The sequence below is a fragment of the Melozone crissalis genome, unplaced genomic scaffold, assembly GCF_028551555.1.
Source record: "Melozone crissalis strain CALT ecotype California unplaced genomic scaffold, PUWL_Pcris_2 ptg000120l_1, whole genome shotgun sequence".
NCBI lineage: Eukaryota > Metazoa > Chordata > Aves > Passeriformes > Passerellidae > Melozone > Melozone crissalis.
The window spans coordinates 4,187,867-4,214,344 of NW_026535896.1; the positions used below are offsets into that span (position 1 = coordinate 4,187,867).

The 26,478-nt window shown below is 42.4% G+C and overlaps 1 protein-coding gene across 6 annotated transcripts in view; it reads left to right on the forward strand.

Moving 5' to 3' along the window:
• The window catches only part of PRDM10 (PR/SET domain 10), a 57,250-nt gene extending 31,433 nt beyond the window's left edge, over window positions 1-25,817 (forward strand). For all 6 annotated transcript variants that reach the window (XM_054292908.1, XM_054292910.1, XM_054292909.1 and 3 more), the window contains 18 exons: window positions 880-1,087; window positions 1,473-1,714; window positions 2,748-2,951; window positions 4,865-4,937; window positions 5,542-5,659; window positions 6,617-6,746; window positions 8,910-9,134; window positions 14,229-14,576; window positions 16,343-16,498; window positions 17,092-17,271; window positions 18,155-18,265; window positions 19,282-19,482; window positions 20,037-20,180; window positions 21,251-21,421; window positions 22,634-22,774; window positions 23,409-23,577; window positions 24,199-24,311; window positions 25,083-25,817. In XM_054292908.1, coding sequence (XP_054148883.1) covers window positions 880-1,087; window positions 1,473-1,714; window positions 2,748-2,951; window positions 4,865-4,937; window positions 5,542-5,659; window positions 6,617-6,746; window positions 8,910-9,134; window positions 14,229-14,576; window positions 16,343-16,498; window positions 17,092-17,271; window positions 18,155-18,265; window positions 19,282-19,482; window positions 20,037-20,180; window positions 21,251-21,421; window positions 22,634-22,774; window positions 23,409-23,577; window positions 24,199-24,311; window positions 25,083-25,319 — 3,171 coding nt within the window. In that variant the 3' untranslated portion in view covers window positions 25,320-25,817. The remainder of the gene's footprint in view (window positions 1-879; window positions 1,088-1,472; window positions 1,715-2,747; window positions 2,952-4,864; window positions 4,938-5,541; window positions 5,660-6,616; window positions 6,747-8,909; window positions 9,135-14,228; window positions 14,577-16,342; window positions 16,499-17,091; window positions 17,272-18,154; window positions 18,266-19,281; window positions 19,483-20,036; window positions 20,181-21,250; window positions 21,422-22,633; window positions 22,775-23,408; window positions 23,578-24,198; window positions 24,312-25,082) is intronic.
• Window positions 25,818-26,478: the final 661 nt, after the last annotated feature.

Genomic DNA, 26,478 nt, shown 5'->3' on the forward strand with positions numbered 1-26,478 from the left:
CAGCTGAGTGATCTGGGAGGAGATTTGAGAAAGGTGTAGTGCAGATTTTACTGTCTTCCCTAGTCTTGCCATGGAATGTATGGGTGTTTAGGATATCATATATTTAATATACAGAGAAACCTGTTTCAATGATGGTTCTGTGAGCAGCCACTTTAAAAGTCTGTCAGTGCTGAAAAGTGAAGTTAACAGAAGGTGTAGTGCTGACTGTCACAGTAACATCCACTGGGTTTCCTTGCCAGTGTTTTCAGGCAGCTCTGCTGCGTGTACTATTTCTTGTTCTCTACCTGAGAAACCTTGTGGGTGATGAAAAATGCGCCAAACTACAAATGTTGCAGTTCTTTTAAGGAAGGAAAGGGCTAAACTTGAAAATTAGTGGAAGTGTGCAAGGGCCTCAACTGTTCTTCATGTCCTGTGCTTTATATCCAGTCTCCACATTACCTCACCCCTTCTTGACCTCTACCTTTGTACTCTGGAGATTGGTTTTGTTGGATTGCCAAGAGAAGATGGTGCGCCAAAGTGCAGGATTCTCTCACTTGTACAAAAGAAATTAAAATACAGCTTTAGGCTCTAGGTAATATCCACGGAGCCTGGACTTGGTTTTAAACTTTCTGCAAGGATCAAGAACTTCTGAGTTCAGTTTCTTCTGAGAACTGAGTCCTTGGCAGGGTATAGCCAGGGAGTAATACAGGTGTTTTCAGTGAGGCCATCAGCAGCAGCCAGCCATGCAAAACATCCGTTGGCAGTAATTTAGCACCTTCTCTTGTCCTCCTCTCCATTACCATAGGCAGCAGAAAGGGCAGGCTAGCAAGGTCCTTCATTACTTGTCCTTGTGGTTTGCTTATTGAATCAGCTTGAACTGATTATGAATTCTCTCCTCAGGCATCATTACCGGTGCATAACCAAGTGTTACCTCCTATGGAGGCTGTGGATGGTTCTGATTCTTTAGCACCTCTGCAAAATCAAATGGAAAGGATAGAAACAAAAGAGGAAGATGATGAGGATGAAGATGAGGATGAAGATGGGGAAGACACTGACATGGATGAGTGGGATCCAGATCCACCTCGACCCTTTGATCCCAATGATTTGTGTAAGCATGTGCAGTCATATGTAGTGTACTACCTGCCTCCCCTTCTTTTCTTCCCTCTCCATTAGACCTTTAGTAAAGAGAGGCAAAAAACATTCAGATTTTAGCAGTAATGAGTAAATGTGAGTCTTGATTCACAGAGAAATGTGAATTCAAATTGGGCTGCTTGACTGAAAAGACAAAATTCTGTCTCTAGCGAAGTCTCTGAGCTGATTTGTTCCTATTTTGCTGGACACTGGCCTGTCTAATATTTTGAAATACAGACAGACTATTGGCATAAGTGTTCCCACAGCTGAGCCAAAGATGTTTAGGGAGAGATAAGGCTGTCTCTGAGCTGGTGTGTGAGTGTCTACCTAAAAGTCATCTCCTCTCTGCCTTTGTGTTGCAGGGTGTGAAGAGTGTAATAACGCACATCCCTCAGTGTGTCCAAAACATGGACCTTTGCATCCCATCCCAAACCGGCCTGTGCTGACCAGGGCGAGGGCCAGCCTTCCCCTGGTGCTCTACATAGACAGGTTTTTGGGAGGTGTGTTCTCCAAAAGGCGCATCCCAAAGCGAACACAATTTGGGCCTGTGGAAGGACCTCTGGTCAGACAGACTGAGCTCAAAGACTGCTATATCCATTTGAAGGTAAGGGTGAGAAAAGGGGAAATCAATTTGTGCCTAAGCTTTGATTTTCATTAATTTGTCACTCTACTTTTATCAATTCACTAGAGATATTTTGTTACTTCCATCTCTGAATGTAACTAAGAAATACCCAGATTGTTTTGGCTTCAATTTTGCTCTGTTATTCAGGGTGACACACTAATCCCTGTGAATGTTCTGGCATTATGGTGATAGGCTATATATATGTATATATAGGGTGCATAGCATGGAAGGCTGTGAATCACTCTCACATGAGCTGAAGCAGCATCTGGACATAAAAATAGCAGCCCCTTCTGAGGAAATTCTGCTGCCATTCTTTTATGTCATGTTGTAACCGCAGTTCAAAATATGTTTCTTACTTTTCTATTCATAAGATGTAGGGGTGAGGAGATATTTTTATGCCTTTCCTCTTGCCAAGTAATTGTATGGGGTAAAATGTATTTGAGTGACTTTTATCCATTTATCCATGCTGGTTTCACTAGGAAAAATTGGTCCTTTATTTGTTGGGGTTTAGATCCACAGTCTTAGGAGGGCTCTGATGGTCAGTGTCTGACAAGCAAATTGTGATCATAGGCAGATCCAGCAACCAAGAGAAGTTGAGCTAAAAAAAAGCTGTTTCCTGCTTGAGACAGTGTTATGACTCAAGAAATGAAAGGAAAAGTGGGTCTGCCAGTTAGAAACTTCTGACTGATGTTTCTGTAGCCTACTAAAGCTACAGCTACCTGTGTGTCATTTGTTATAGTCACTTATTCATACTGTGCCTGACCCCTTTAATGAATGATTCTTGTCCCTGAAAACCTTGGAAGGATCCATTGTGCCTCCCTAGTTAATCTTTACCTGTTGCTAAATATGTTTCTGCTTGTTTCTGGATCTCTGTTAGTAAAGAGAAAATGAGCTATGTCTTCATTGCTCCCCTAATGTAACAGTTGCATGGGCACTGTAGTTTCCTTAGTAAGTCAAATTCTTTTGAAAGTGCTGCCAGGCAGTTACAGTCACATGTAATTGGATTTTGCTACAGGTTTCTCTTGATAAGGGTGACAGAAAAGACAGAGACTTGCAAGAGGACTTGTGGTTTGAGCTGTCCAGTGAGGCTCTGTGTAACTGGATGATGTTTGTGCGTCCAGCTCAAAATCACCTGGAGCAGAACCTAGTGGCCTATCAGTATGGCCACCACATTTATTACACCACCATTAAAAATGTGGAACCCAAGCAGGAACTCAAGGTATGGCATTGCTTGTGTGTCAGGATTCTCTTTTTCTACTGGTTAAATAGTACTTTAAAAGTTGATGCCTATTAAGTGCCAAAAACTACTGATGTGAATAGTTTTAGAACTTTTTTCCTCTGAAAAAAAGCCTGGCCTGAATTGAATATCACTGAAGTCAGTAAGTAGTTAGTCACCAACATATGCATTTTAATGAGCTTTGGTTCATGAGGAAGTTTAAAATAAAAATAGGTAAATTATTTGTCTCTCCCTGTCATGCTTTACACAGCATATATTTTGCTGATACAATCTAATTTTTATTGCAGCAATTGTATTTTTTTAATTCTAGATGCCCTTTCCAGTTAGCCCTGTGTGTTCCTGGCTTGTTTTCTGGTGCCTTAAGTGAATGTGGTCTCCCCTTTTACCTGGCTTTCCTGGAGCTTTTGAAACTTTGCATGTGAAAAATGATAAAGGATATTGTGATTTTCCTGTAGTTTGCTTTTTGTTCCCTCTGAAAATTTATTGATTGTCTTGAACTCAAAGCAGTGTGGCTGGCTGAGATGGCCTTAATTTTCAACATTTTCTGGGCACTGGGAGGGAGACCAAAAAAATTTGATATCAGGAAATTTTGTTGTTCTTCAAATCTCTTCTTGAATGTAGATTTCAACAATTTGTCTGGAAAAACAACTGTTTAGTAAGTGCACTTACTGAATAGGGCAAAAGCCTACTTATACCATTTAAGAGCAGGACTATCTGAAATCAGTCCTTAATGTTTTAAGCTGAATTACTAGAAATCTTACAAATCCATATTAACTGTATTCAAACACCATTTTCTCAACAGTTTTTAAAACCATTCGAAATAAGACTTTAAATCTGTACAGACCTCCATGTGGGAGCATCATTTTTCTTACTTTATGTGTTAATAGTGTCTTTTGGGGTAAAATGGCTTGCTAACTGAAAGACTTCGTGTCCTGATTTCTTCCCCAAGTGTATGTAGGGCATTCATGCACATTTTGTACAGAGAATAAAGTAGTTGAAGCTGGGAAGTTTTGATTTGCCTGCCAGGTGTGTAGTCCAGGAGCTCCAGGTTTTTGTCTTTGTCCAGCTAGTGAGATTCCTGCAGAGTGATGCACCTGCTGGAGAGTCCTTGAAATCCTACTCACCTCTGCCTGTGCCCACTGCAAGTTCAAACTTGTTTGAGTCTTTCCTGATGAAAATCTGTTGATGCCTTCTTTGAGAAATCTTTTCTAAAATTCACTCTTTTTCATCAAACAAATGAAATGATGGAAGAATTCTCATCTAAATGTGAGCATCTGCTTTTAGGCTTTTATAAACTTTATCTTCCTGCCTCGTGTGGTTGCCTTTGCTGAAGGCTTAAATTCCTTGTATGACAAAAGTGGGTCCATCATGCCAGCTTGGCAGATTTTTGTTCTGGGAAGCATGACCATATTGCTCCAATCCTTCTGAAGCTCAGAAGCATTTTAAATGAGTCTATGTGGATGGTGCTGCCTATTGTCTAAGTAAGGAGAGCAGGAAAGAAATGGGAAATCCCCCAAGTTAATAACATTTCCATTCCACTTGGTACAAGTATCAGTACTCTGATGACATCCTTCCTTTACAGTCATATAGCTGGGTTTGAAGAGACATTAATCTTACTTCCTTTAGAGCTACTGGAAGCCATGTGGGAGATAAACATTTGTGTTAGGAAGCTAGACCTTAAAATTAAATGGATGTACTTCCTGAGCAAAGCTCTTACATTCCTCAGTGGGGCCACATTGATCTTACCAGACTTTATTATTGAGGGTGGAAAGAGAAATAAGTGTTAGTGGTTGAGGCAAGTGAAGTGAATGTGTTGCTTAAAACCCATTTTAAAACAAAATTCCATTAGTTTTGGCTCCACTTCAGTGTCCTGTTACCTTGTGCTCCTGCTGCAGGTGTGGTATGCTGCCTCCTATGCTGAGTTTGTGAACCAGAAGATCCATGACATAACTGAGGAGGAAAGGAAGGGTAACTTGAGATCTTCTGCTTTCAGTGTGGTGGTGGTTGCAAGTTGCACTCCTTACTTTCAAGTATATGGCCTGTATAGTGCTCCCAAATTTCTGCTAGGTTAGGAAAGGTTAAGCCAGATCTTTATTGTGTTTTTGGGGCTTATTTCCAATAACTATTCTCATAAGAATATTACCTTAATTTAAGCCTTTTATTCAGTTTCTGGGAAGTTTTAGGTTACTTCCTCCGAAGAAGAGATCTGTTTCTGTACTCACTGTCTGCTGTGTGACTGCTTTAGATTTAGAAATTTCCCTTGATTTCCCTTAACTTACACCAGAGGCACAATCCTGTAGATGCTCTTCCACACAAGGGTGAATTTCAGAATCCCCCTGAATATCTAACAGTGTTGATATTCCATGAGAATTGTCCCCAGTGATATTTGTGTGTCTGTGATGAGCTATGGTCTTGGCACAGTACAGAGACTATAAAGGCAAAGACCAGCAGGGCTGGGTATTCTGCAGCCTGTCTAACCTTCAGGGGAGAAATCTGGCCCACAGAGGATAGAGAGCCTGGGGGCAAAAAAATGAGGTGATGAGTGAAATGGTGTTACTGACATTTCCAACAGTGCTCAGGGAGCAGGAAAAGAACTGGCCATGTTACGAGTGCAATCGGCGTTTCATGAGCTCGGAGCAGCTCCAGCAGCACCTCAACTCCCACGATGAGAAGCTGGACTTCTTCAGCAGGTACTGACAGCCTTAGCTTTGCTTGTGGATCACTGTGGTGCTTCCCCAAACATGCAGAAAGGAGGGGCTTTGTCCTGCAAATCTCAGTGACCAACTCAGGAGAGATCAAGTCAGCACCAGAATGGAAAATCATGGCAGCAGGAGGCTGACTGGTCTAAGACTCAGTGAAACATGTAGCTTGAGAGAAATAAATAGTCTGTTGAAATTAGTAAAGTTTTTTTGTTTTGTTTTTCTTTTGACAATGACTTTAAATATTTGTAATGCTTCAGCATCACAGTATTGAAATACTATGTTTCTCAGAGATACGGAAATAACAGAGCTTGGAAAACAAGGCTTCTAGTGTCTCATTGTGCCACTGGCAAGATAGCTTATCCTGACTTATTGAAAACTGAATCTACAAACACCTGTCACAGAGCAGAAGATATTGGTGCCTTCTTTCTCCTGAAATGTAGCAAGTGACTCTGTTTTGTTTAGCTTTTCTGATGCAAAATTATTCCCTTCTGTTTAGTGCCTGACATCAACAGCTGAGTGCTTTTTGGGGAGGAATGTTATGGCTTCAGATTTTAAATGGGTGTCCTTGTGCACTTGTTCCAGCATGCTGAAAATGCTTCTCAGCACGACATAAACTGGGGTGTTAGAAGAAGTCTGCCATGGCAGAAGGCTGGATGGAAGCAAGTAGTCCTCTTGGTCCCATGATTACTGATAGAAATTTTAATGTATTCTGAACCTTGGCTTCTCATAAAGCACAAAATAAATAGATACCAGGCAGAAACCCATTGTTTTTGCTGCCAGAATTTATTCAGTTTTTATTATTTACTGTATTTTGTTATTTACTGCATCATTGTTGCTGAGTTGAATGGGTGAGTAGGAATGCTGACAAAGAAAGCATAAAATCAGTGGAGAATCCAAATTAGTCTTTTTTTGTATCTTAACCTGGAGCACTCCTGTATTCTGCAGAACCAGAGGCCGAGGTCGTGGGCGAGGAAAGAGGAGATTCGGACCAGGCAGACGCCCTGGGCGCCCTCCCAAATTTATGCGCATAGAAGTAACCAGTGAAAATGGTGAAAAGTGTGAAGAAGGAACACAGGTATATTTTTGGAGATGGAGGGAAAAAAATAGCACATGGAATGTAAACTCTTGACTAAAAGAATTCGGGGCATCAGTGCAAACTGAAGGTATGCTTTGGACTTACACATGAGTAATTCTTGGTTTCTAGCTGGAGTTCTCTGCCAGAAGAGCACAGTACTTTCCTACTATAAAACCTGTAAAATCACTTGGATTTCTGCATCAAGTTTCACTTCAAAGCACTTAGCAGTGAGGTTGGGTTATTGTGACAGTTTAGCAGCCTCACAGAAGTAATTCAGACAGTAAAACTGTAATAGTAGTTTAGGCTTCTATTTGTCCTTTCTGGAATGTGAGATCAGCCTGCTTTTAAAACTGTTGCTGGTAGAATTAAATCAGTTTGAGATATGATTCTCCATGATGTTTTAATAATAACAGAAGGGCCTCCTGTAGGCAGGCTTATTGCAAAACGTTCTTTTGCTTGTAGCTGTTGGTTATATTCTGCAGGGATGTAATATGGTGCATTTAAGTAAAAAACTAAATTCTCTGATGGTGACCATGCTTAGGTTACCACTAAGTTCTTTTATGAGCAGTGACAAAAGGAATCAGTGTTCTGGTTTATGACTTAGCTGAAAGCTGGTATTTGGAGTGGTAATTTTCCTCTGGCTCCTCACTGGGTCATGGCTCTGTGCTGACTCAGACGGAGGAATCTGTACTCTGCCTGTGAATTCCTGCTACAATGCCCTAAATGCTGCATTAGGTGCAGGCAGTTGTGAGCTCACCCTCTCTATAGGCTGACATGACACATGCCAGCCTCATTTAGACAAATAAACCTAATGCTGGTTCCAAACCCTTCACTCTGGGGAGATGGCGCTTGCTGGGCACACTCCAGTGTGTGAGTGGCCTCTGGACTGGAGGTAGCTTGTGTCCTGCCAGCTTGGAGCATGGCACAGAGCTGGCTCACGTGTGTCTGTGCAGTGGGGTAGGGTGGTGCCCTAAGCCCTTGGAGGTCTGCTCACCTCACTAAAGCTGGGCACGAGTTCTGCCTGGGAACTGGAGAGTCAGGATGCTGAGAACACAGCTGGGTGTCAGCAAGATCGAAACTTGCCCCCCAGACCTGGGCTGGACACTGAGATTGTGTATAGTTTACTATGGGTCTCTTTCTGGTAAGCACTCACAGTCTGTAAGGGCCTCATTCCTTGATTTTCTTCTCCCACAGCCACTTTTGTGTTTTGACAACACCAGCCTTCAACTGACATAATTCAAAATTTATTCTGGTGTTCTGTTTCTTAGCTTGTGCTTTTAAGTTTCTTCAGTTGCATTGTGTGTGTCAAATAAGGATCTGTGTGGTTTTTTTATGTAATAGAAGATAATTCCACTCCAGATGAGTTATTGGAACTCACAGAGAAAGAATGTAGACTTCTGGCATGTGCTTCCTGCTCACAGCACCTCCCTTTTATGCTAATGCAAAAGGGGAGGAAAAACAGCTTTGTGTGTTCTATGGCAGTGATGTGTGCAGAGCTTGAAACTGGATAAAAAAACCACATAGTGCTCAGTGTGATCACCTTGTTTGTCACTCTCCAGTTTGGCACTCCAGATAGTTCTTTAGAAAGGAGGAGACACTGCAAAATGACACACAGTGTTTCAAAGTGACAACAGTTTCCATGAGACAGAAATTCTCTCCTTTCCTGGGTCTGCACTAGTCTATTTGGTTAAAGCAGAAATAGTCCTGAGTGCAGAAGAGCCTTGTTGGCTATTATCCAGCTAATCAGCCAGATAATGCTGATTGGTTTTGCTGCCAGAATTTATGCCGTTTTTATTATTTATTGCATTTTATTATTTACTGCAGCATTGTTGCTGAGTTGAATGGGTGAGTAGGAATACTGAGAAAGAAAGCATAATGACCATGGCTGGGCAGAGAGAGGGATGGCCCATGGAGAGTCACCCACCTGCAGCACTGCCTCCCTGGAGCTCTGGGTGACACTGCTGTAGGTGAAGGTGATTATGCCGAAAGCAGCAGTGGACACAGTAGGAGAACTGTAGGAGTTAGTATAGACACTACACTATGCTGTTTTGTTTATAGTTTCTGATTAAATATGTACAAATCTTGTTGTCTGCTGAGTACTATCAAAAGTGTTTTTCAGTGGGTGGGGGGAATAATCACTGGTTGTATGATTTGCGATTTCAGGACTTGCTGCATTTTTCCAGCAAGGGGCAGTTTGATGAGGCCGGACAAGCTCCACTGAATGGGCTGGAGCAGCAGGAACAGACTCCGGTGCCAACAGAGCCACAGGGAGCGCTGGAGCAGCAGGAAAACCACGTGCTCCATGTACAGCCACAGCACGAGGCGAACACGGTGTCCACACAGAGCTCCGTGACAGCAGATGACATGAGGCGAGCAAAGCGCATCAGGGTAAGCACAGAGGATGAGGGATCACGTCCACTGTAACCCAGGGAATGCCAGGCCTGCCTGCCAGGGCCAGCTGGTCCTCCTTTCACTGTCAGATCCATTTCCAAATCCCAAATAAAGTATCTCATTCATTCATAGCAGTTTTCTTTGCACTGAGAGGAAGACAAATCTCACATAAAGGACTCATAGGTGTTAGTGAGAGTATCCCACTAACAGTAGCACAGTATCTCACAGGTGTTAGTGAGAACTGGTCAGGAGCTGGAGCTGATTGAATTCCATCACAGTAATTCTTGCATGGAAACACAGTCCATCCAAACTGGTAAGCAGGAGTGCTTCAAACAACTGACAGATGCTGGTGCTGTGGCACATACTAATGACTTGCTCACAGCACCATCTGTGTCTCTCAGAGCTCTCTTGCAAATAATTGCCGAAGAGGAACCACAACCTCAGTTTGGATCCACTTAGATGATGATGATACTTAGTGATAAAGTCCTTTTTTGGGGAAGAAAACCCTGCCTTTGAGAGCAAAACCCGTGTTAAAAGCAAACACTTTGAGCCTGAGCTCTATGTCAACTGGCTGAGCTGGTTTTTCTCTGTGTGGGTGGGAAATGATTCAAGCACAAATTCAAATCCTTGAATCTTTGTAACTGGGAGATCAGTTTATTTAGCTTAAAATCTTTTTCTTCCATGTGTTAACTCTGGATTAAGGAAAGAAACAGCTGCAGTGGGGCCAGGGTTCATTTTTAGGGGATGTCATTTTTAGGGGATGAGGAAGGATTAGAAAAAAGTTGAGTATTCTGTGTTGGAAGATGTTGAACCAAATTTTGCTTGCAGTTTACAGTAACATATATGCAAGAACAATGGTGGTATTACCCCAAAAATGGTGTGACATGTCTTGAAGGAAGAGTTTGGCTTGGCCACATTAAGACTGCACAGTTTTTAACCATACAAAATGCTTGCAGTCTCTGAATGACAAGTTTCTAGCAGCGATTTCATTTTTATATGTTAAAATCTTGTGGGATTTTTTATTGAATGTATTTTGAAGGGTGTATAATAGAGTACAGAGAGAGATGCTGAAGTTTTGACAGAGCATGGGGATGTACTGCTTACAGTGTGCTACAGCATCCTCAGAAAAGAAAAGAAAGCATTGCCCATTTCCCTGAACTTTTGAACCCAAGATGTGAACTTAGGATCCTCTGAAGTAATTAATGTAGGAAGAAAATGACAGAAATTCTGAAGTTACTTCTTTGTCTTGTGACTTCACTTTTGTTCTCTGTAAATTCATCACAAATGGATGACAGCTTAGAGGAGTGCAGTGGTGGTTCAGTGATATGTTTGTATCTCAAGTCTTCCGATCTTTCCCTTTATCTGGCAGCTCCTGTTCAGCCGAGTCCTGGAGATGTTTCAAGCCAGTAGCACTGGCAGAATGGCAGATGGATGGTTGCACAGACCTTTCCATATTGCATCAGACTGTGAGCAATGAGCACTTGAGATAAGACTAAACCAGCAAGCATCATGTTTTAAAAAATCACCCTTTTAACACTCACACAGCACCTGCCTACAATAACATGCACTTCATAATAAACGCAAGCAAACATTTGGTTTTTAGATATGTGGTACATTACTCACTTCCAAAGAACAGGTAAAAAGTCCTGACTTCTAGTTATGATTCTGAAACCTGTGTATCTCTTATTCTTCCTCATTAATTTGATAGGATTTAGTTTTCAAAACCAGTCATTCTTTGTGAATTACTTCAGCTTTTCTAAGGCTTAAGACAGTGGTACTCCGAGAGTGTTTTCATGCTAGGTGGAAGCACTGATTTGTCCTGCCCTAGGGTTCAAGTCCTGATAGGATCAGTTCATTTTTTAGCCTCTGCTTTAGAGTCTGTGGGATTTCCTTGGAGATCAGACTTTAACTATGGCAGTTGGGGGGTCCTTAGTATTGAAAAGAGATACATGCACCCTTCAAGAACTCTTGTAGAAAATTAGAAGAACGCTGTGGTCCACAGCCAAAATGAATCTTTGTTTTTAGTTCAGTTCTGGGCAGTATGTAGGGTGTCTGTGTGCTAATGCCAGAAACAGGAGGGATAGGAATACGATTTGGAAAGCACAGTCACTTCCTTCATGGTGAAAGAAATGCAAGTACTTGTGTAAAAAGGAGCACAGCCAGTAAAATGAGGTTAGAAAAAGTCCCTTCTCCTTAACTTTTTTACTCTCCTTCTCCCTATCCTGTTGTCATCCTGACCTAATTATTCCCTTCTGCTGAAAGCATTCTGTTCTTACTATGGTTCTACAATGCACATTGCATCCCTGTTAATGAGCCCTAGGAAAACAGGAAAGGTCACAAAACCCCTTCAAGATTAACTGTGGTTTTTGTCTTTGTCCTTTTAACTCCCCAGTTACTAACTACAGACTAAACCTGGAAGATCTGTTTAGTGTTTCCTGAGGCAAAAACCTCAAAGCAGTAAACTCTATTTGGAAGAGCGCTTGTAGTGACCTGCAGAAGTCAAGGCTTCTGTTTTCTCAAGTCCATTGCATAACATAAGTATTTTTTTCTCTCTCAATGCTGCCTGCTCAGCTGGAGCTGCAGGTAGGTTTGGGGTTTTGTTTCATTGGGTTTCTCCTGTATCTAATCCAATGGTACGTATCAACGCTGCCTTCCATGTTGTTTGGTCCAACTCCTGTTTAGTGTTTCCCTGATTGATCCTGCACCATAAATCGTCACATTCATTCTTCTTTAGGTAACCAGTGTCCAGAACTAAGTGTTACCTGAATAACAATTTGCATTTCTCCAGTCCTTTTCATGCCACTTCTTTGTAGATTTAAGGCGGATTTTATAGGGGTAAATTGCTTGGATGAAGAGCCATAATATCAGTGTTAAAGTTTTGGAAGATATATTTGCACAATTGTTTGTGCCGGATCAATACTACAAGTTAATGAGACAACACTTAGTTCTTTGGTTCTGTTTTTGTAGTTGATAGATTACCAAAAAGCAAAAAGCAGTAAAACATTTCACATTCTGTAGCCCTTGAGATAACAACAGGGCTATGTTGAGTCTGGCCTGCTGTATTAGCAGTCAGCTCCCTGCTAAGGTACCAGTGATCAAAACTCAATAGTGCAGTTCAGGACTTGAAATACATCTTTTCACCTGTGTTTTATTAGCATCTCCCTGTGGTTAAGGGGACAATTACATCTTTTGAACTCCAAGCAACACATCAGATTTTGCACAGCACATGGCTGTCTTTCCAATTCCCAGTGTGGTTTAGAGCAGATCCCTGTTTCCCATTGTCTCCACTTGTAAAATGGGGAATAGTGATGATGACAGCTCCTGGGAAGCCCTATTTGGAGCTCCTGTATTATGGTGTTAATATTTTTTTTGGTAGCAAAACATTTGCTCTCTTGTTCTTTTCTGGAATGAAAGTCTAGGTTTCCCTCTGCAGTTCAGATGGTGAAAAAGGATCTTTGAGGTTCACAAATTTAATTCTTAGCACAGCATTTCACAGTATTCCCAAGCTGTCCCCTCATTCCAGCAGAAGAGCTCATACCTTTATTAAATCAGTGTCAGCTGTTGGTGTGCATTTAAGAGACACAGCAAATGTCAGTTGTGTCACCTGTCACATTCCCACAAGCAAAGGAGACAGGAAACCAGGGAAATCTGTTTGCAGAAGTCATGAATGGGTCATATGGAACACATGTGCTCAGAAGTGTCAGCAATATTCTAGTGGAATCTGAGTGGTTTGGGCTGGGAGGAACCTTAAAACTCATCCAGTTCCACTCCCCTGCTATGGGCAGGGACACCTTCCACTATGACAGGTTGCTCCAAGCCCCATCCAATATGGCCTTGAGTGCTTCCAGGGATGGGCCAGCCACAGCTCCTCTGGGCAGCCAGTGACAGGGCCTCAACACCCTCCCAGCTGAGAATTTCTTCCTAATATGCAACTTAAATTTATGCTCTTCCACATTATTTCTCTAACTATCATGATGTAGATTCTGTGTGTAATGTGAAAAAAGACATCAATAAATAATGGTTTATAGAAGTATTTTAGAGAAGAGTGGATATTGCTTAGACTTCTTGCAGAGGAATGGAGCATTGCAGTATACTTGGAGTGCAGTATGGATGACAGTGTGCTGGGGGATTTCATGGGGCTCAATTCCAGCTTTGCAACTATCCAACATGAAAGTTCTCATCCAATATTGAAATGCAAGTGCAGGACCTCCTTCCCTCTTTCTATAGGCAGTGCATCCAGCAGCTGTTCATCCAGCAGAGAGTACTGGGTCAGGACTGGGATGGCTCTATAAACATTTATCTGAGGGGTAGGGAGAGAAAACAGAGAACGATCATTAAATGTTACAGAAAAGGCAGAGTGAAGGCAAACACACACTAAAAACATAGGGGCTGAGAAGAGACATGGTGCACAGTAGAAGTGGAGAATTGCTCACAAGGTCTTATGTGCTGCTGATGAGGCTGCCATTCTGCCTTTGTCATCATGTTTTGAAACTCTGTTCTTCTTTGTGGCAATAGTAAAAAACAGTTCAGACCAGCATTTCTGGAATGCATGTTCCACTGGAAGTTCTCCAGACAATGCTAAACCACTGCTGCACATCTCTGTGGTGATATTTGATGCAAAAGGTGATCTTGTAAAGGGCTGTGGAATTTCATAAGCCCTGCTCCTGAGGGAAACACACAGTGCTGGCTCACCATTCCTTTGTGTGGTGGCTGAACTTATGATATGATGCCAGATAATCAGCTGGAATTGCAGCTTTTCTCAGGCCCGGGTCTGTGCTTCAGAGAGGACTTAGTTTTATTTTACAGAAAAATTGCATGTTTAAAGAAAGTCAGCTAAATCAGAAGAAATCAGGGATGTAGAGGAAACTCCTGCACTGTGTTCTGCTAGCTCAGGGTGTAGCTGCAGATGTTTCTCCTGACTTCTGCCTGTCACAGCCTCCCCTGCTGTAAATTGGAGGCCAAACATGATGGAAAATAATTTCTTGAAGTTTAGGTTCACTAATCATCTGATATATTTAATTCTGAATATATATGGATGTGGAATCTATACATGGTAAGGAAAGCTAACGGTCTCTTGGATGCTTCTTTCAGAATGCAGCTCTGCAGCACCTGTTCATCCGGAAATCCTTCCGCCCGTTCAAATGCCTGCAGTGTGGGAAGGCCTTCCGGGAGAAGGACAAGCTGGACCAGCACTTGCGGTTCCATGGGCGGGAAGGGAACTGCCCTTTGACCTGTGACATCTGCAACAAGGGCTTCATCAACAGCGGTGCCCTCGAGAGCCACATGAAGTTCCACATGGACCAGAAAACGTACTCCTGCATTTTCTGCCCCGAGTCCTTTGACCGCTTGGATCTCCTTAAGGATCACGTGGCCGTCCATGTCAATGATGGCTATTTCACCTGCCCCACCTGCAAGAAACGCTTCCCAGATTTTATCCAGGTGAGATGCTGTACTGATCTGAAGCACTGCTTTGGGGGTCTCTCCAAAAGGCTGTAGGTTTCTCAGTGCTCTCCATGTGTAACTGCACAGCAGTTCATTCTCACAAGGTGCAGGGGTCCACCTCAGTCAGAAATTGAAATGGAAGAGTGACCAACCACTGCTAGACATTGTCTTATGACACTGAAGTGCTCTGTTCACTAAATCATCAGATGTGATGCTTCAATCTGTCATTAGAAGGCACTGTAGTGCAGAAGGGTGGATGCCTTATTCCTAAGAAATTCCTGAAGCAGAAGTCCTGACTACTACATCTCCGTGGCACAAAAAGGAATTGTCTTTTGTTGTATTCAGCTTGTATACTTGAACAGACCTTGCCCTTCTTCATTAAAACTCTGAACAAAAAAAATGAGGGGTTTTACATCTTTAATCCCTTGCCTACTTTCTGTCAGGATAATTCATTTGAACAGCTCGAAGAAATGCCAGAACAGATCAGGATACTCTGCTTCCTGACATCCCCCCTGAGCTTCAGTTGGGCACTTTATTCTCCTTCCCTGCACACTGCACTGGAGCAGTGAGTAATGCGGCTACTCTGCACTATGCTGAACACTTGGACAAGGTCATTAGTAGAATTTAAAGATTCTATTTCCACTTCCAGTAAGAAAAAACTGAGATGGACCGTGCACATATTCATTATCCTTCCTAGGGACAGAGCAATTGATGTGTCTTACTGAGCTGCCTGAGTGAAACTGAAATGTAGAAATCCGGTTTAGATCAGTAATAGGAACAGATAGACTACCCACTAGACTGAAGAGGAAAGGATGGGGGAAAGTGATTTCACTAATATAATTCCATCCTGGAAGAAGTCCTTCATCTTCTGTAAATGTTCAGCAAGGAAGAATGTCGATGATTCAGAAATGCTGTACTGCAACTTAATTCACTGTAAACTTTCCCATGCAACTGACTGAAAGTCCCATGGCTTTTTTTCCAGCTATTCGGTTGTATTTTTGACATTTAACAATAATTTTTTTTCTCTTCTTGCTGTGTGGGTAATTAAGACTAGTCACTGCTGCCTACTGAAATACTTCTATGTGGAACAGGTAGAGATGCCAAGTTGTTCCGTGTATGATCAGTATTAGAAGACGGTAAGGATTTAATTAGAGATCCATTTCTTGAACAGTGCTTTCATTTCAGATGTCAAACTTCATTAGTTAATTATTGGGGGGAGGAAAAAAATACCCCTCTAGATGTCTGAAGAGGTGAAGGATAGTCCCTGAGTATGAAGAAGTAATTGCCATTCAGGAATGGTGTGCAAATGCTGTTCTGAATAAGTTTTTTTCTTCTTTGTCAATTATAATTGCAAGCTCGTTGTGTCTGATTGAAAGGAATTAGTCCCTATGTTTTGGTTTCTTATAAATGAAAGGAAGATAATGAACCTCAGATGAATTTGTTTACTCAAGGGCGATTCTGTGCAAATGGTGCATTTTGGACTTTTGCTGTCCATTAACTGCAACTGTGCAATAGCTGATGCCTTCAAGATTCAGTCTTGAGGAAATCAAATTACCCATCCAGATGAGTAGTAAAGATGTTACAGTTTCATAGAAACTATTGCTGAGATATCAACTGTTCTGATCAAATACTTTTTAAACCAAAGTATATTACACACCTTCAAAACCTTTTCCTTCTCTTTCATATTGCGAAGAGTTTCCTAGTGTGTTACAACTCACTTCTCTCTTGAATAAACTTCATTTTTCTGTGATCTGCCATTTTAGGTCAAGAAACATGTGCGCAGTTTCCATTCTGAGAAGATTTACCAGTGTACAGAGTGTGACAAGGCTTTCTGCCGCCCCGACAAGCTGCGACTCCACATGCTGCGGCACTCGGACCGCAAAGACTTCCTGTGCTCCACCTGTGGCAAGCAGTTTAAGGTGAGGTGGCTCTTGGCTGGATCATTAGTAGTATAAAAAAAATTATTCTTTACCCTCCTTTGAGGAAATAAGTTCATGTTCTCAAAGGTGAAAGAAAATAACACGTGTAAACACACTAGACTTGCCTGTGAGTTGCATGCATTTCTTGGTGTCCCGTGTGAGCTATGACATCCATTTCTGAAGGACAAGAGGCAAGGTCACCTCAGCATCTTATTTCAAACAGATCTTATTCCTAATAATTTAATAGCAAAGGAACTTTCTATCTGCTCATTAAGAACTGGGACATCATACATCTCCATTTCCAGGTGTTTGGGTTACATTGTTTATACATTGTCAGTTAACTTGCTGGTGCCAGTGGATTAATAATGTTCCTGGCCGAGATGCCTGTGTCCATGGCATCCATCTTGTCAGCACATGTCATCCAGATGCCTTTCCAAATCCCATTGGAACAGATGGAGCAGACTGTGAGCCAGGTAAACAGTGGTGGCAGGAGCCTGCTCCCTGTCACTGAGTTTGTGATGGGACACTGAGGGACTGGATACTTCGTTTCTGTGATGTTGCTGACATTTTTCCCCCCAATTTCTCCTTCCCAGAGGAAGGACAAGCTGCGAGAGCACATGCAGAGGATGCACAACCCAGAGAGGGAGGCCAAGAAGGCTGATCGGATCAGCCGCTCCAAAACCTTCAAGCCCCGGATCGCGTCCACTGACTATGAGAGCTTCATGTTCAAGTGCCGCCTCTGCATGATGGGTTTCCGCCGCAGGGGCATGTTGGTGAGTGCCTGGGTGCTGTTACAGCCTCTCTACTCTATTCTGATGAATAGGTAAGGAATAAAGATGGAATTCCAGTGTTGGAACACAAGAATAATAAAATGGTTTGGGCTGGAAGGGACCGTAAAACTCATCTCATTCCACCTACTGGCCATGGGCAGGGACACTTTCCACTAGACCAGGGTGCTCCAAGCCCCATCCAATCTGGTCTTATCCAGCCAGGATGCTATGAAACAAATTTTGGCAAATTTTGTAGCTGAGTTGAGGTGATCAATCTTTTTTTAAACCTGTGTGTTTTACATCTTCAGCAAATTTGCACATGTTTACTGCCTGCACTGTACATCTGGTTGTCAGTACCATATTTCAACCCTAAGTAATGCTGTCTGATGTGTACTGTATTTAACAGGACATGAGCTGAAAATACTGCCTTGTTCAGCCTTAGAGCCTCGTTTTCCTGGCGGTCTTTCCTGTTTTTTGTTTCTCCCCCTTCTCCAAGTCCTCTTCTGGCCATGTCTTGGCACTGCCTCTGGATAAAGGCTGTTCTGCAGCAAGAGATTGTTTGCTAAGGTTTCATGAGGGTTCTGATTTGGGCAGAGGCCCTTCACGCTACCTCACTCTCAGATATCACCTACAAGACAATTCTGGCAAACTATTTCACCCCTTCCTATCTAATTTTGGTTAGAGAAACTGTAAATAAGACCTAGCAAGACCACATTTACCTTCAGCAGTTAAATATGAGTGCACAATAACCCTTGCAGCAGCACATGCTTCCAGTGCTGCTGGCTTGCATCGTTCGGTTTTGGTTTGGCTGTTACCCATGTCTGGGAGAAGCACCAATCGTTCGGCTTTCAGCTGTAATATGTTCTTGTCCTCTGTTTCTCTTAAGGTGAATCATTTATCAAAGAGACATCCAGACATGAAAATAGAAGAGGTGCCAGAGCTCACGTTGCCCATCATAAAACCCAACAGAGATTACTTCTGTCAATACTGCGATAAGGTGTGTGGGAAGTCACCACTCGGAGGATAGCTCAGTCCCAGTCCTGGATGCAACCAATTTGTCTCTGCGTAGAAATCTCTGGCAGAGTTTGTAGCTTTTCTGAGGTGCTTGCCAGCAACATTCCTGCAGTACTGTAAAAAAAAAAAAAAAAAAAACGACAAAACGCACTTAGGTCAAGGCAGTGGAATGCTAATTGAAAGCTGTAGTTTTCCCCTTTCTGCTGTGTTTGGCATTGGAAAACTTGAGTACTATTATCCTGCAGACAGTCACTGACTCTTAGTCTTGTGTTTGCACAGGACTAAGTATGCTTCTGCATATAATTCCTGGCCAGTAAGTACTCTTGCGTTTCTAAAAGTTAGTCTTTAACATCTTTTATTGTAAGCTGCTTACTAGGTCATGTCTCAGTGGTCAGTGGAGCCTGAAGCTGCTTCTGCAGTACCTTTGGGTTCTTGCTTTTATTCTGCTTTGCCTTTTATGCCTGGGGACCTTTATTTACTAGGGAGTGTATTTTTGACTGTCTTTATCCTCAGTATGTCTTTCTGTGATGCCTCTTTTCCTTTTGTTTGAGGGGAGAAAAAATAGTTTTAATTATTAGATAGTGTTTGTTGATGTGCCTAAAAAGAATTAAAAGGTATGTTGATCACTAAACTAAAACAGTTTGATGCTCTGTGTCAAGTAGAGACATCAACCATCATAACAAATTAACATTGGGCATATGATCTTCAAATATGGCAAGAAGAATTTTCCTCTTACCTCCTTGTCCTGCTTTGGTGTTTGGTTATGGCATGCAATATGTTCTCAAAAGGCTTCTCTGCTACACAAGGAGTCAGTTGCTTTTACAGGTTGATGAAACACTGGAAGGTGTATGTTCATGCCTTTTGTTGTAATTGTTTGGGAATTTAACTAAATGTATTTTCTAAAGCAACATGCAGACCTTCCAGATCAAGATAACTGGGATCTGTTTCCTGTGCAGACACCAGGGTTGCACCATTTTAATCCAGATCTTTGCCCTGCAGGTGTACAAGAGTGCCAGCAAACGCAAAGCACACATCCTGAAAAACCATCCTGGTGCTGAGCTACCTCCAAGCATCCGGAAACTGCGTCCTGCAGGACCGGGAGAGCCAGATCCTATGCTAAGCACCCACACACAGCTGACAGGCACCATTGCCACCCCTCCAGTGTGCTGCCCTCACTGTTCCAAGCAATACAGCAGTAAGGTATGGGGGGTTCTGGCCTCAGACAGCCTCTCCCTGGGGATGCTGTTTCACCATGGTCTCTGTCACCTGTCTGTCCACAAGCAGACCTCTCTTCTTCTCAGTCAGGGTGCTGGTTTTGTGCTGTGTGCTGACAGTGCAGGCACAGTCTGTTGTTTTAGGGCCAAAAGATTCCATGAATAGAGGGTTTGTGCTGAAAAGTTACCAGAGCATGAGCATGAATGGAAGGGCTTGAAAACTGCTCTCTGATAGTTACAGGGGAGATGAGCAGGGAAACAAAACACAGAACAGATGACCTTTGGAAAAAGTCATAAAACATTTGGCGATATTGGGGTAAAAACCTGCTGAGGACAATACTTCAGTGTCACCTCTAATCAGCAGCAGGTTTGTGATCCTTGTTTTCAACTTTGTTGACCAGAGGATCTCATAGTATCAATCTGGAGGCTGTTTTACTGAGAGAAACATAAAAGCTGTGTTTGGCCAGGCTGTTGTATTTCACATGGCCCTGAGCAGAGTTACTGATTGTCCCTCCAACGCTCCTTTGCTTCTCTCTGCAGACAAAGATGGTGCAGCACATCCGCAAGAAGCACCCAGAGTTTGCTCAGCTCCCAAACACGATCCATACACCGCTGGCGACGGCCGTCATCAGTTCCACACCAGCTGTTCTCACCACGGACAGCACGACTGGAGAAACTGTTGTGGTAAGGACTGGAGGCACACAAGGGCAGTGCAGGGAAACACAGAACAGGAGCCTTCTGGTATTAGTAACCCTGGTTTATTTGGCAGACACCACTTTTAAACCCGTATTAGGACATTATTTGAGATCACTTCTGGTTTTAAACCTGTGTGGTCCCGTTTTGCACTGTCAGGAGCTGTTCATTTCATTCTGGAGCTTTAGGGATTTGTCTTTTATCCCCAAATCCATTTTCTTCTTTCATTCAGACTTACTGACTCCACATAATGAACTCAGGGATACACATCTCCTGGATTTTCATTGGGAATTTTCTCAGGAAGTGAGAGATGCAGTTCCTGGCATCAAGAGGACAAGCTTAGCAGTGACTGGGGACTGGATCAAACTGTGTTCAGGGAGTCAGATCTTTTTGTAATCCTTTGGACAGCACAGCTCTGAGAAAGATGAATCTCCAGTGGCTGATCTCTCCACTGTTAATACATCAGCTGCCACTGAAGTGAAAGCTGAGACTAGAAAATGTGCCCTTCAGTGTTGTGGGATACTATGTAGTTTTAAAAGTCCTATTGATCACGGTTTAAAACTTCTTATCTAAAGACTGACTAGATAAAAGACTGTTTTGCTTGAAAATGGAGAGATTTAATCAGGATGCTGTTGGCTTCATAAACCTGATTAAGTTATGTACTAAATGTCTTTACACAGTAGAAATACAGTTGTGACTCTGACAGGGGAGGAAGAAAGGTGGACTATATCAACAAATTACTTTTTGACTTGGAAACCAACTCAGCTCTTCACAAATACCAGGACTTCCATTGTTTAACAGAACACTGGTATGTCACAAGATGAAAATAATTATTTTTATTATGATATATTAAGTTAGCCATTACTAGTCCAGAGTAGGATTTAGACAGAAGACAGCAATTTCTAGTTGATGATCCCTGGTGACTACTTATGACCCCAACCTCTGGACATGAAGCTCTTGTGAAAAAATGACCAGATCCACATAAATGTAGATAAAAGAACTACAGCCCTGAAGAAGTACATCAGTATGATGATGATCTGTATCTCTCTCTCCCTGCTCAGACAACAGATCTACTGACCCAAGCAATGACAGAGATATCGCAGACCCTCACTACAGATTACCGGACTCCCCAGGGAGATTACCAGCGCATCCAGTACATCCCTGTGTCTCAATCCACAACGGGCTTGCAGCAGCCTCAGCACATACAGCTGCAGGTTGTTCAAGTGGCCCAGGTGAGTAACCTGGTGGGGATCTTGCTGTGCTTTTGATTTCTTCCCTCCCAAGCCTGTGTGTTCCTGGGGCTCTAGCACACAAAAGTGTGGTAAGGAGTAGTTACAAAAAGTGCTGTAGCTACTTTTTACAGATAAATCAACTGATAAGGCATAGAGTTCCCTTCATAAGCACTTGTACTGGGCATAAATAGTCCTGCCAGCCTTGGTCAGCTTGCTGGAGACACATCGACGCTGTCCAGATGTAGTTATACCCATCTGGGCAGCTTTGCTCAAGTCTGCTCTAGGAATGTTTTCCAGCTACTGGAAAGGTGGGTCGGTGGGTGACCCATTTTCTGCAGTTCAAGAGTGATTTGTACTTCCTTGTCCTCAGTTAGTCAGAGCCAAAATTTGGGAGTACAGAGAGTGGTTGCTTGTTCCTTTCATAGCATCTATTAGCATATTCATTCTGTTAATGCTCATCAACCTCCTAAAAATGAAACCAGTGTAACTAGATTAACTGGTCTGAGGAAAATATCTCAGGCAGTTGTAAGAAATCTGTTACCCACTGGAGGAAGCTGAAACTACCATGTGTTTATATTTTAATCTGAAATTCCATGTTATCAAATCAGATTATGAATTTGGTTAATAAAGGCCTAAGCAATGGCCCCAGTTAATAGTGTCTGTGGCTGTTGTAACAATCCAAGAGCATGACCATTGATTCCTGCAGGTAATATTAGCAAGATCTTAATTTTATAAATATCCAAAATTTGTAATTCAATTACTGCAATTGGTATCATTAGCAAGTGTTGTTCAGAAAAACCTTTAAAAACCTCTGACCACTTGTATTGATGCAGAGCTGTGTCAAACTACAGAATTGGATATGCAAATCTTGAGTATGTATGCATTGTACAGAGAGATGCTTACAGAGAAGGGGTTAATACTAATCCTGGCTTTTGAGCCCCTTTGGTTTAGTCCAGCCACTGCCACAAACAGCTTGAATGATGTTAGGCAAGTCCTTTCCATTGGTATCACTGAGATAGAACATCTCTGTGCCATTACATCTATTAAATGTACCTTATCTCCCGGGGTGCAAAGAAACTCAACGAGGCTCAACAGGTGTGCTCCACGAAGGCACCTACTTCATTATTCCAGACCTTGTGTCCCAGAAGAGGTTTGCATGGCTGCTTTTGTAAAGAATTTGAGGTAAAGAATTCTGTTTAATTTTTTCCCCAGGCTACCTCACCTCACCAGTCCCAGCACTCCACAGTGGATGTTGGGCAGCTCCATGACCCCCAGACATACACTCAACATGCCATCCAGGTGCAGCACATCCAGGTCACAGAGCCATCACCAGCAACTCAGTCATCATCACAGGTATTTCCCTCTTCTCATCAGAAAATGCTTTCCCTACCAGCCTGCTCAGCTGCCATATTGCATGTGGTGATGCAGGGAATAGTGTTTTCTTTTTCATGTAAAGGACCACACATGAAATTACTCTTGCATTGAGATCATCAAGCAGTGCCCAGATGTCTCAAGGTGTATGGGGGTGTTTTGTTGTGGATTTGTTTTGGTATTTGTTGTATGGGTTTTTTGGTGTGGAGTATTTTTTCTTCTCAACAATATGTACAAAGGAGAGATAAAGGATTGGAAACAGACATACTTGCAGCTAAATTAAGTTTGTCAGTTGGAAGATGCAAGTGGAAACTGGCATTCCTCAAAGATTTGAAGTGCAGTTCTTCATGCTCTTGGGTAGAATTTAGCCTCTAATCTCAGGTCTCTGCCACAGACTCACTTTGGCAAGCAACAATATCACTATTTCAGTTTCCTGGTCTGAGCTTATTTACCATAGAGTGAAGCAAGCTGGAAGAGAGAGAGTTCAGTTCTTGTGTTCGATATGCTCTGGAACCCCTCCTGTGTTTTCCTTTAATGAGAAGGCCGTGTTTGTGACAGCATAGAGCTGTGCAATCCTTACTACACCAAGAACACTTGCACTTTTGTTTCCCTGTAGGCTGGGGGTCAACCTTTGAGTCCCTCCTCGCAACAACCTCAGCAGGAGCTCAGCCCCTCACAGATACAGACAACTACATCGACACCAAACCAAGCCCTCCAGCAGCAGCAAGGCTCCTCAGTCCAGCACACATATCTCCCCAGCAACTGGAACTCATTCCGGAGCTACTGTAAGTGTCAGCAGTAGCTCTAACTACTTGTCTGGCAAGTGTGTCTGACTAACAAGTGCCCCATGTCTCCAGCTACCAAATGGGACAGTGTTTTCAGAGTTCATTCAGCTTTGTGGTTAATATTCATAGATATCAAGAAGATAACGCTTCAGACAAATGTAAATGGTTGTACCAGCTCTTCCACTATCATCCATACTGATCCAGTACATAGTTTGGGCAGGCACACTGGGCTCCTTTATTCCAAGAAACTTGCATACAGCAAGAATCCATGTGTTGGATAGCTACTTGTTCAAATTTGGATGCATGCTTGAAAGAATTGTGTAGAAAAGGAGCGTGACATGAAGATGATTTCTCATGTTCATGCAGTTCTGGATGGTAATTCTGTGATGATTTGAGTGAGAACAGGATGTGTTTTCTCTGCATGAATTGCCAAATGTCTATCTGGTGTTAACTGGCAAAATTCTGCTGAGGCCTGTAGGGTTCTACAAGGCCTTATATCACCTGAATTCTATTCAATACCCACTGTTCAGACTTTAAATCTTTCTGACATAAGATATGATCTTTGAAGGTTGTCTTTGAGTTTGACTAAAGGTCTTGATTATCCAATTTGCAACTTTTTAGCATCAGAGATTCAGATGATGGCCATCCCCCAAGGGCAGTATGTGATCACAGAGACTGCTGTGGGTACCCCAGTCACCACTGTCAACACAGGGCAAGTAAAAGCAGTTACTCAGGTAAGGAAAATCATCATGGCCTTTTTTTCATCCAGAATATTACCAAGCATAAAGCTCTTCAGCTTCAAGGCTTAAAGAATGCCAAAATCGTGACTGGGACACAGAGTATCTAAAGGAGGTACCTAAAGAGATGCAGACTGCACAGTATAGTCTGCATTGTAACCATTTACAAGGCTCATGCTATCTGGCTCTTGTACATGTGACTCCTTTCAGTTTAACATCTTCACTTAATCACATTTGCAGAACAAAATTATTTAGTGTTACTGCTTAGTCTTAAAAATATTTATGATTAAGCTGTATCCATTAAACCAAATTTCAGAACAGCTTCTGGAAACATTTCAGTAGCTTTCTGTTATATGTAAGATTAAAAAATAAGAAGAGTTCCTGCTATTCCTTGTAAGCAATCCAGCATAAGGAGACAAGTCATTGGCTTGTGTTGATCTTAGTCACTGGGAATGCAATCTCTGCTACAACATGTGGAATACAAGAAAAAAACCTTTCAGAATAGTGCAATTGAAAATTGCTATTTTATTCTGTAGTGAATATCTAATTGTGTAATGAGTTTAACCATTTGTAAATTAACCAAAAGCCAAGTAAGTCAAATGTCCTTCAAATCAAATGACAGGCATTATGTTGCTGTCAAATACATTTAAATGAAATAGAGCTTATTAAATAAGTTCCTTGTTCACACCAAAATGTCTGTGGGCGGACTATTAGAAAAGTTACAAAAGATACAGTGTTTATTAGTTATTTTCTATATTCCCCATGCAGACTCACTACGTGATATCTGAAGGTCAGCCTGATCTGGATGGTAAACAAAACTCTTCACTCTCCAGTGAGGTTCAGGTGGGCATTTCCCAGCCCACAGCCCACACGGATCCCTTGGAATCCCAGACGAGCAACCAGCAGCAAACCACCCAGTACATCATCACAACCACCACCAACGGGAGTGGCGGGAGTGAAGTGCACATCTCCAAAACCAGGACTTTCTCAGCAGAGCATGAGTGAAAGGGCCTCATGGTGCCATTTGCTTGTCCTTGTCACCTCCCTGACAGCCCAGATGTGGGGGTACCCTGGGGCTCTGTATGTTTTAATGTATATGCTCACTTACCTTCTACTAAAATCTTGGAGCTCTTGTTAATGCTTTAAGAGGGTTTAATTCACAGTGACCATGAAATACCCTCAGAATCCTTCTGGGATGCTTTTTATGCAGCTTTTAAGAAAAAGGACAAGAGAAGTGAAACCTCTGCTGGCCCTGGACTTTATTTTTGGCATGTCTGCTGAACCTTATTTTTCCTTTTTGGAAGTGTGTCCAGCAAACAATATTATTTCAGCTGTATGGCAGAAAGCCTGCCTAACTGAAGGCTTACTGGCAAATTGTAGTATGTATATTTTTAACAGGAGCCATTAAAGAGGAGAGCATCATGTAAGTTGTTAGAATATGGCAGAACTGCTTCCTGTGGCTTCTAGCAGCCAAGGTGAAGGGGAGTGTCCCTGGGCCATATGAGCAGAAAGGAGCAGCAGCAGCCAAGCGGTGGTTCGTGGTGTCCCTTTATGGGGATGGATTGAACAATGAAGCTGTGAAGATGTGCCGAAGCAGTCCATTAAATTATTATTTTTCCAGCCCTCCAGAACTGTTTATGTGCTGTCTGCCCTGCCCTGTTTTACCCAGCAGTTTCAGAAAGCAAGAAAAGCACAGTCTTAACCCCATGTTGTTTGGAACAAACTGACTGAAGTCCTAGGAGCACCTAAGGGTAGTACAGAGCCACTGTTACTTCTTTTCCCTCCAGTGTTTGCAGGGAAAATTGCTTTTTTGCCTATAAACAAAAAAAAAAAAACAAAACAAAACAAAAAAGCAAGCAGCTCAGCTAAACCTGCACAGTAGCTTCTGCTGTGATCTAAGATAGTTGTACAAGGAGAAAACGAGGATACAGAGCACTCCTCTGAAGGGACAGGTTCGCTATCTCTGTGGCCACCTCAAAGTAAACATATTTCTCCTCTTCAAGACTGGATGGAGAGTTGGTTTCTTTTTTTTTTTTTTTCCAAATAACCTTGTTAACAATGTACTGTAATTCCTTTCGACAGTTCCAGAAAACAACCAACCATGGACTCGGGAAGCATACAAGAAACATGCTAGTGGACCACTATTTATGGGACATGGAAAGCC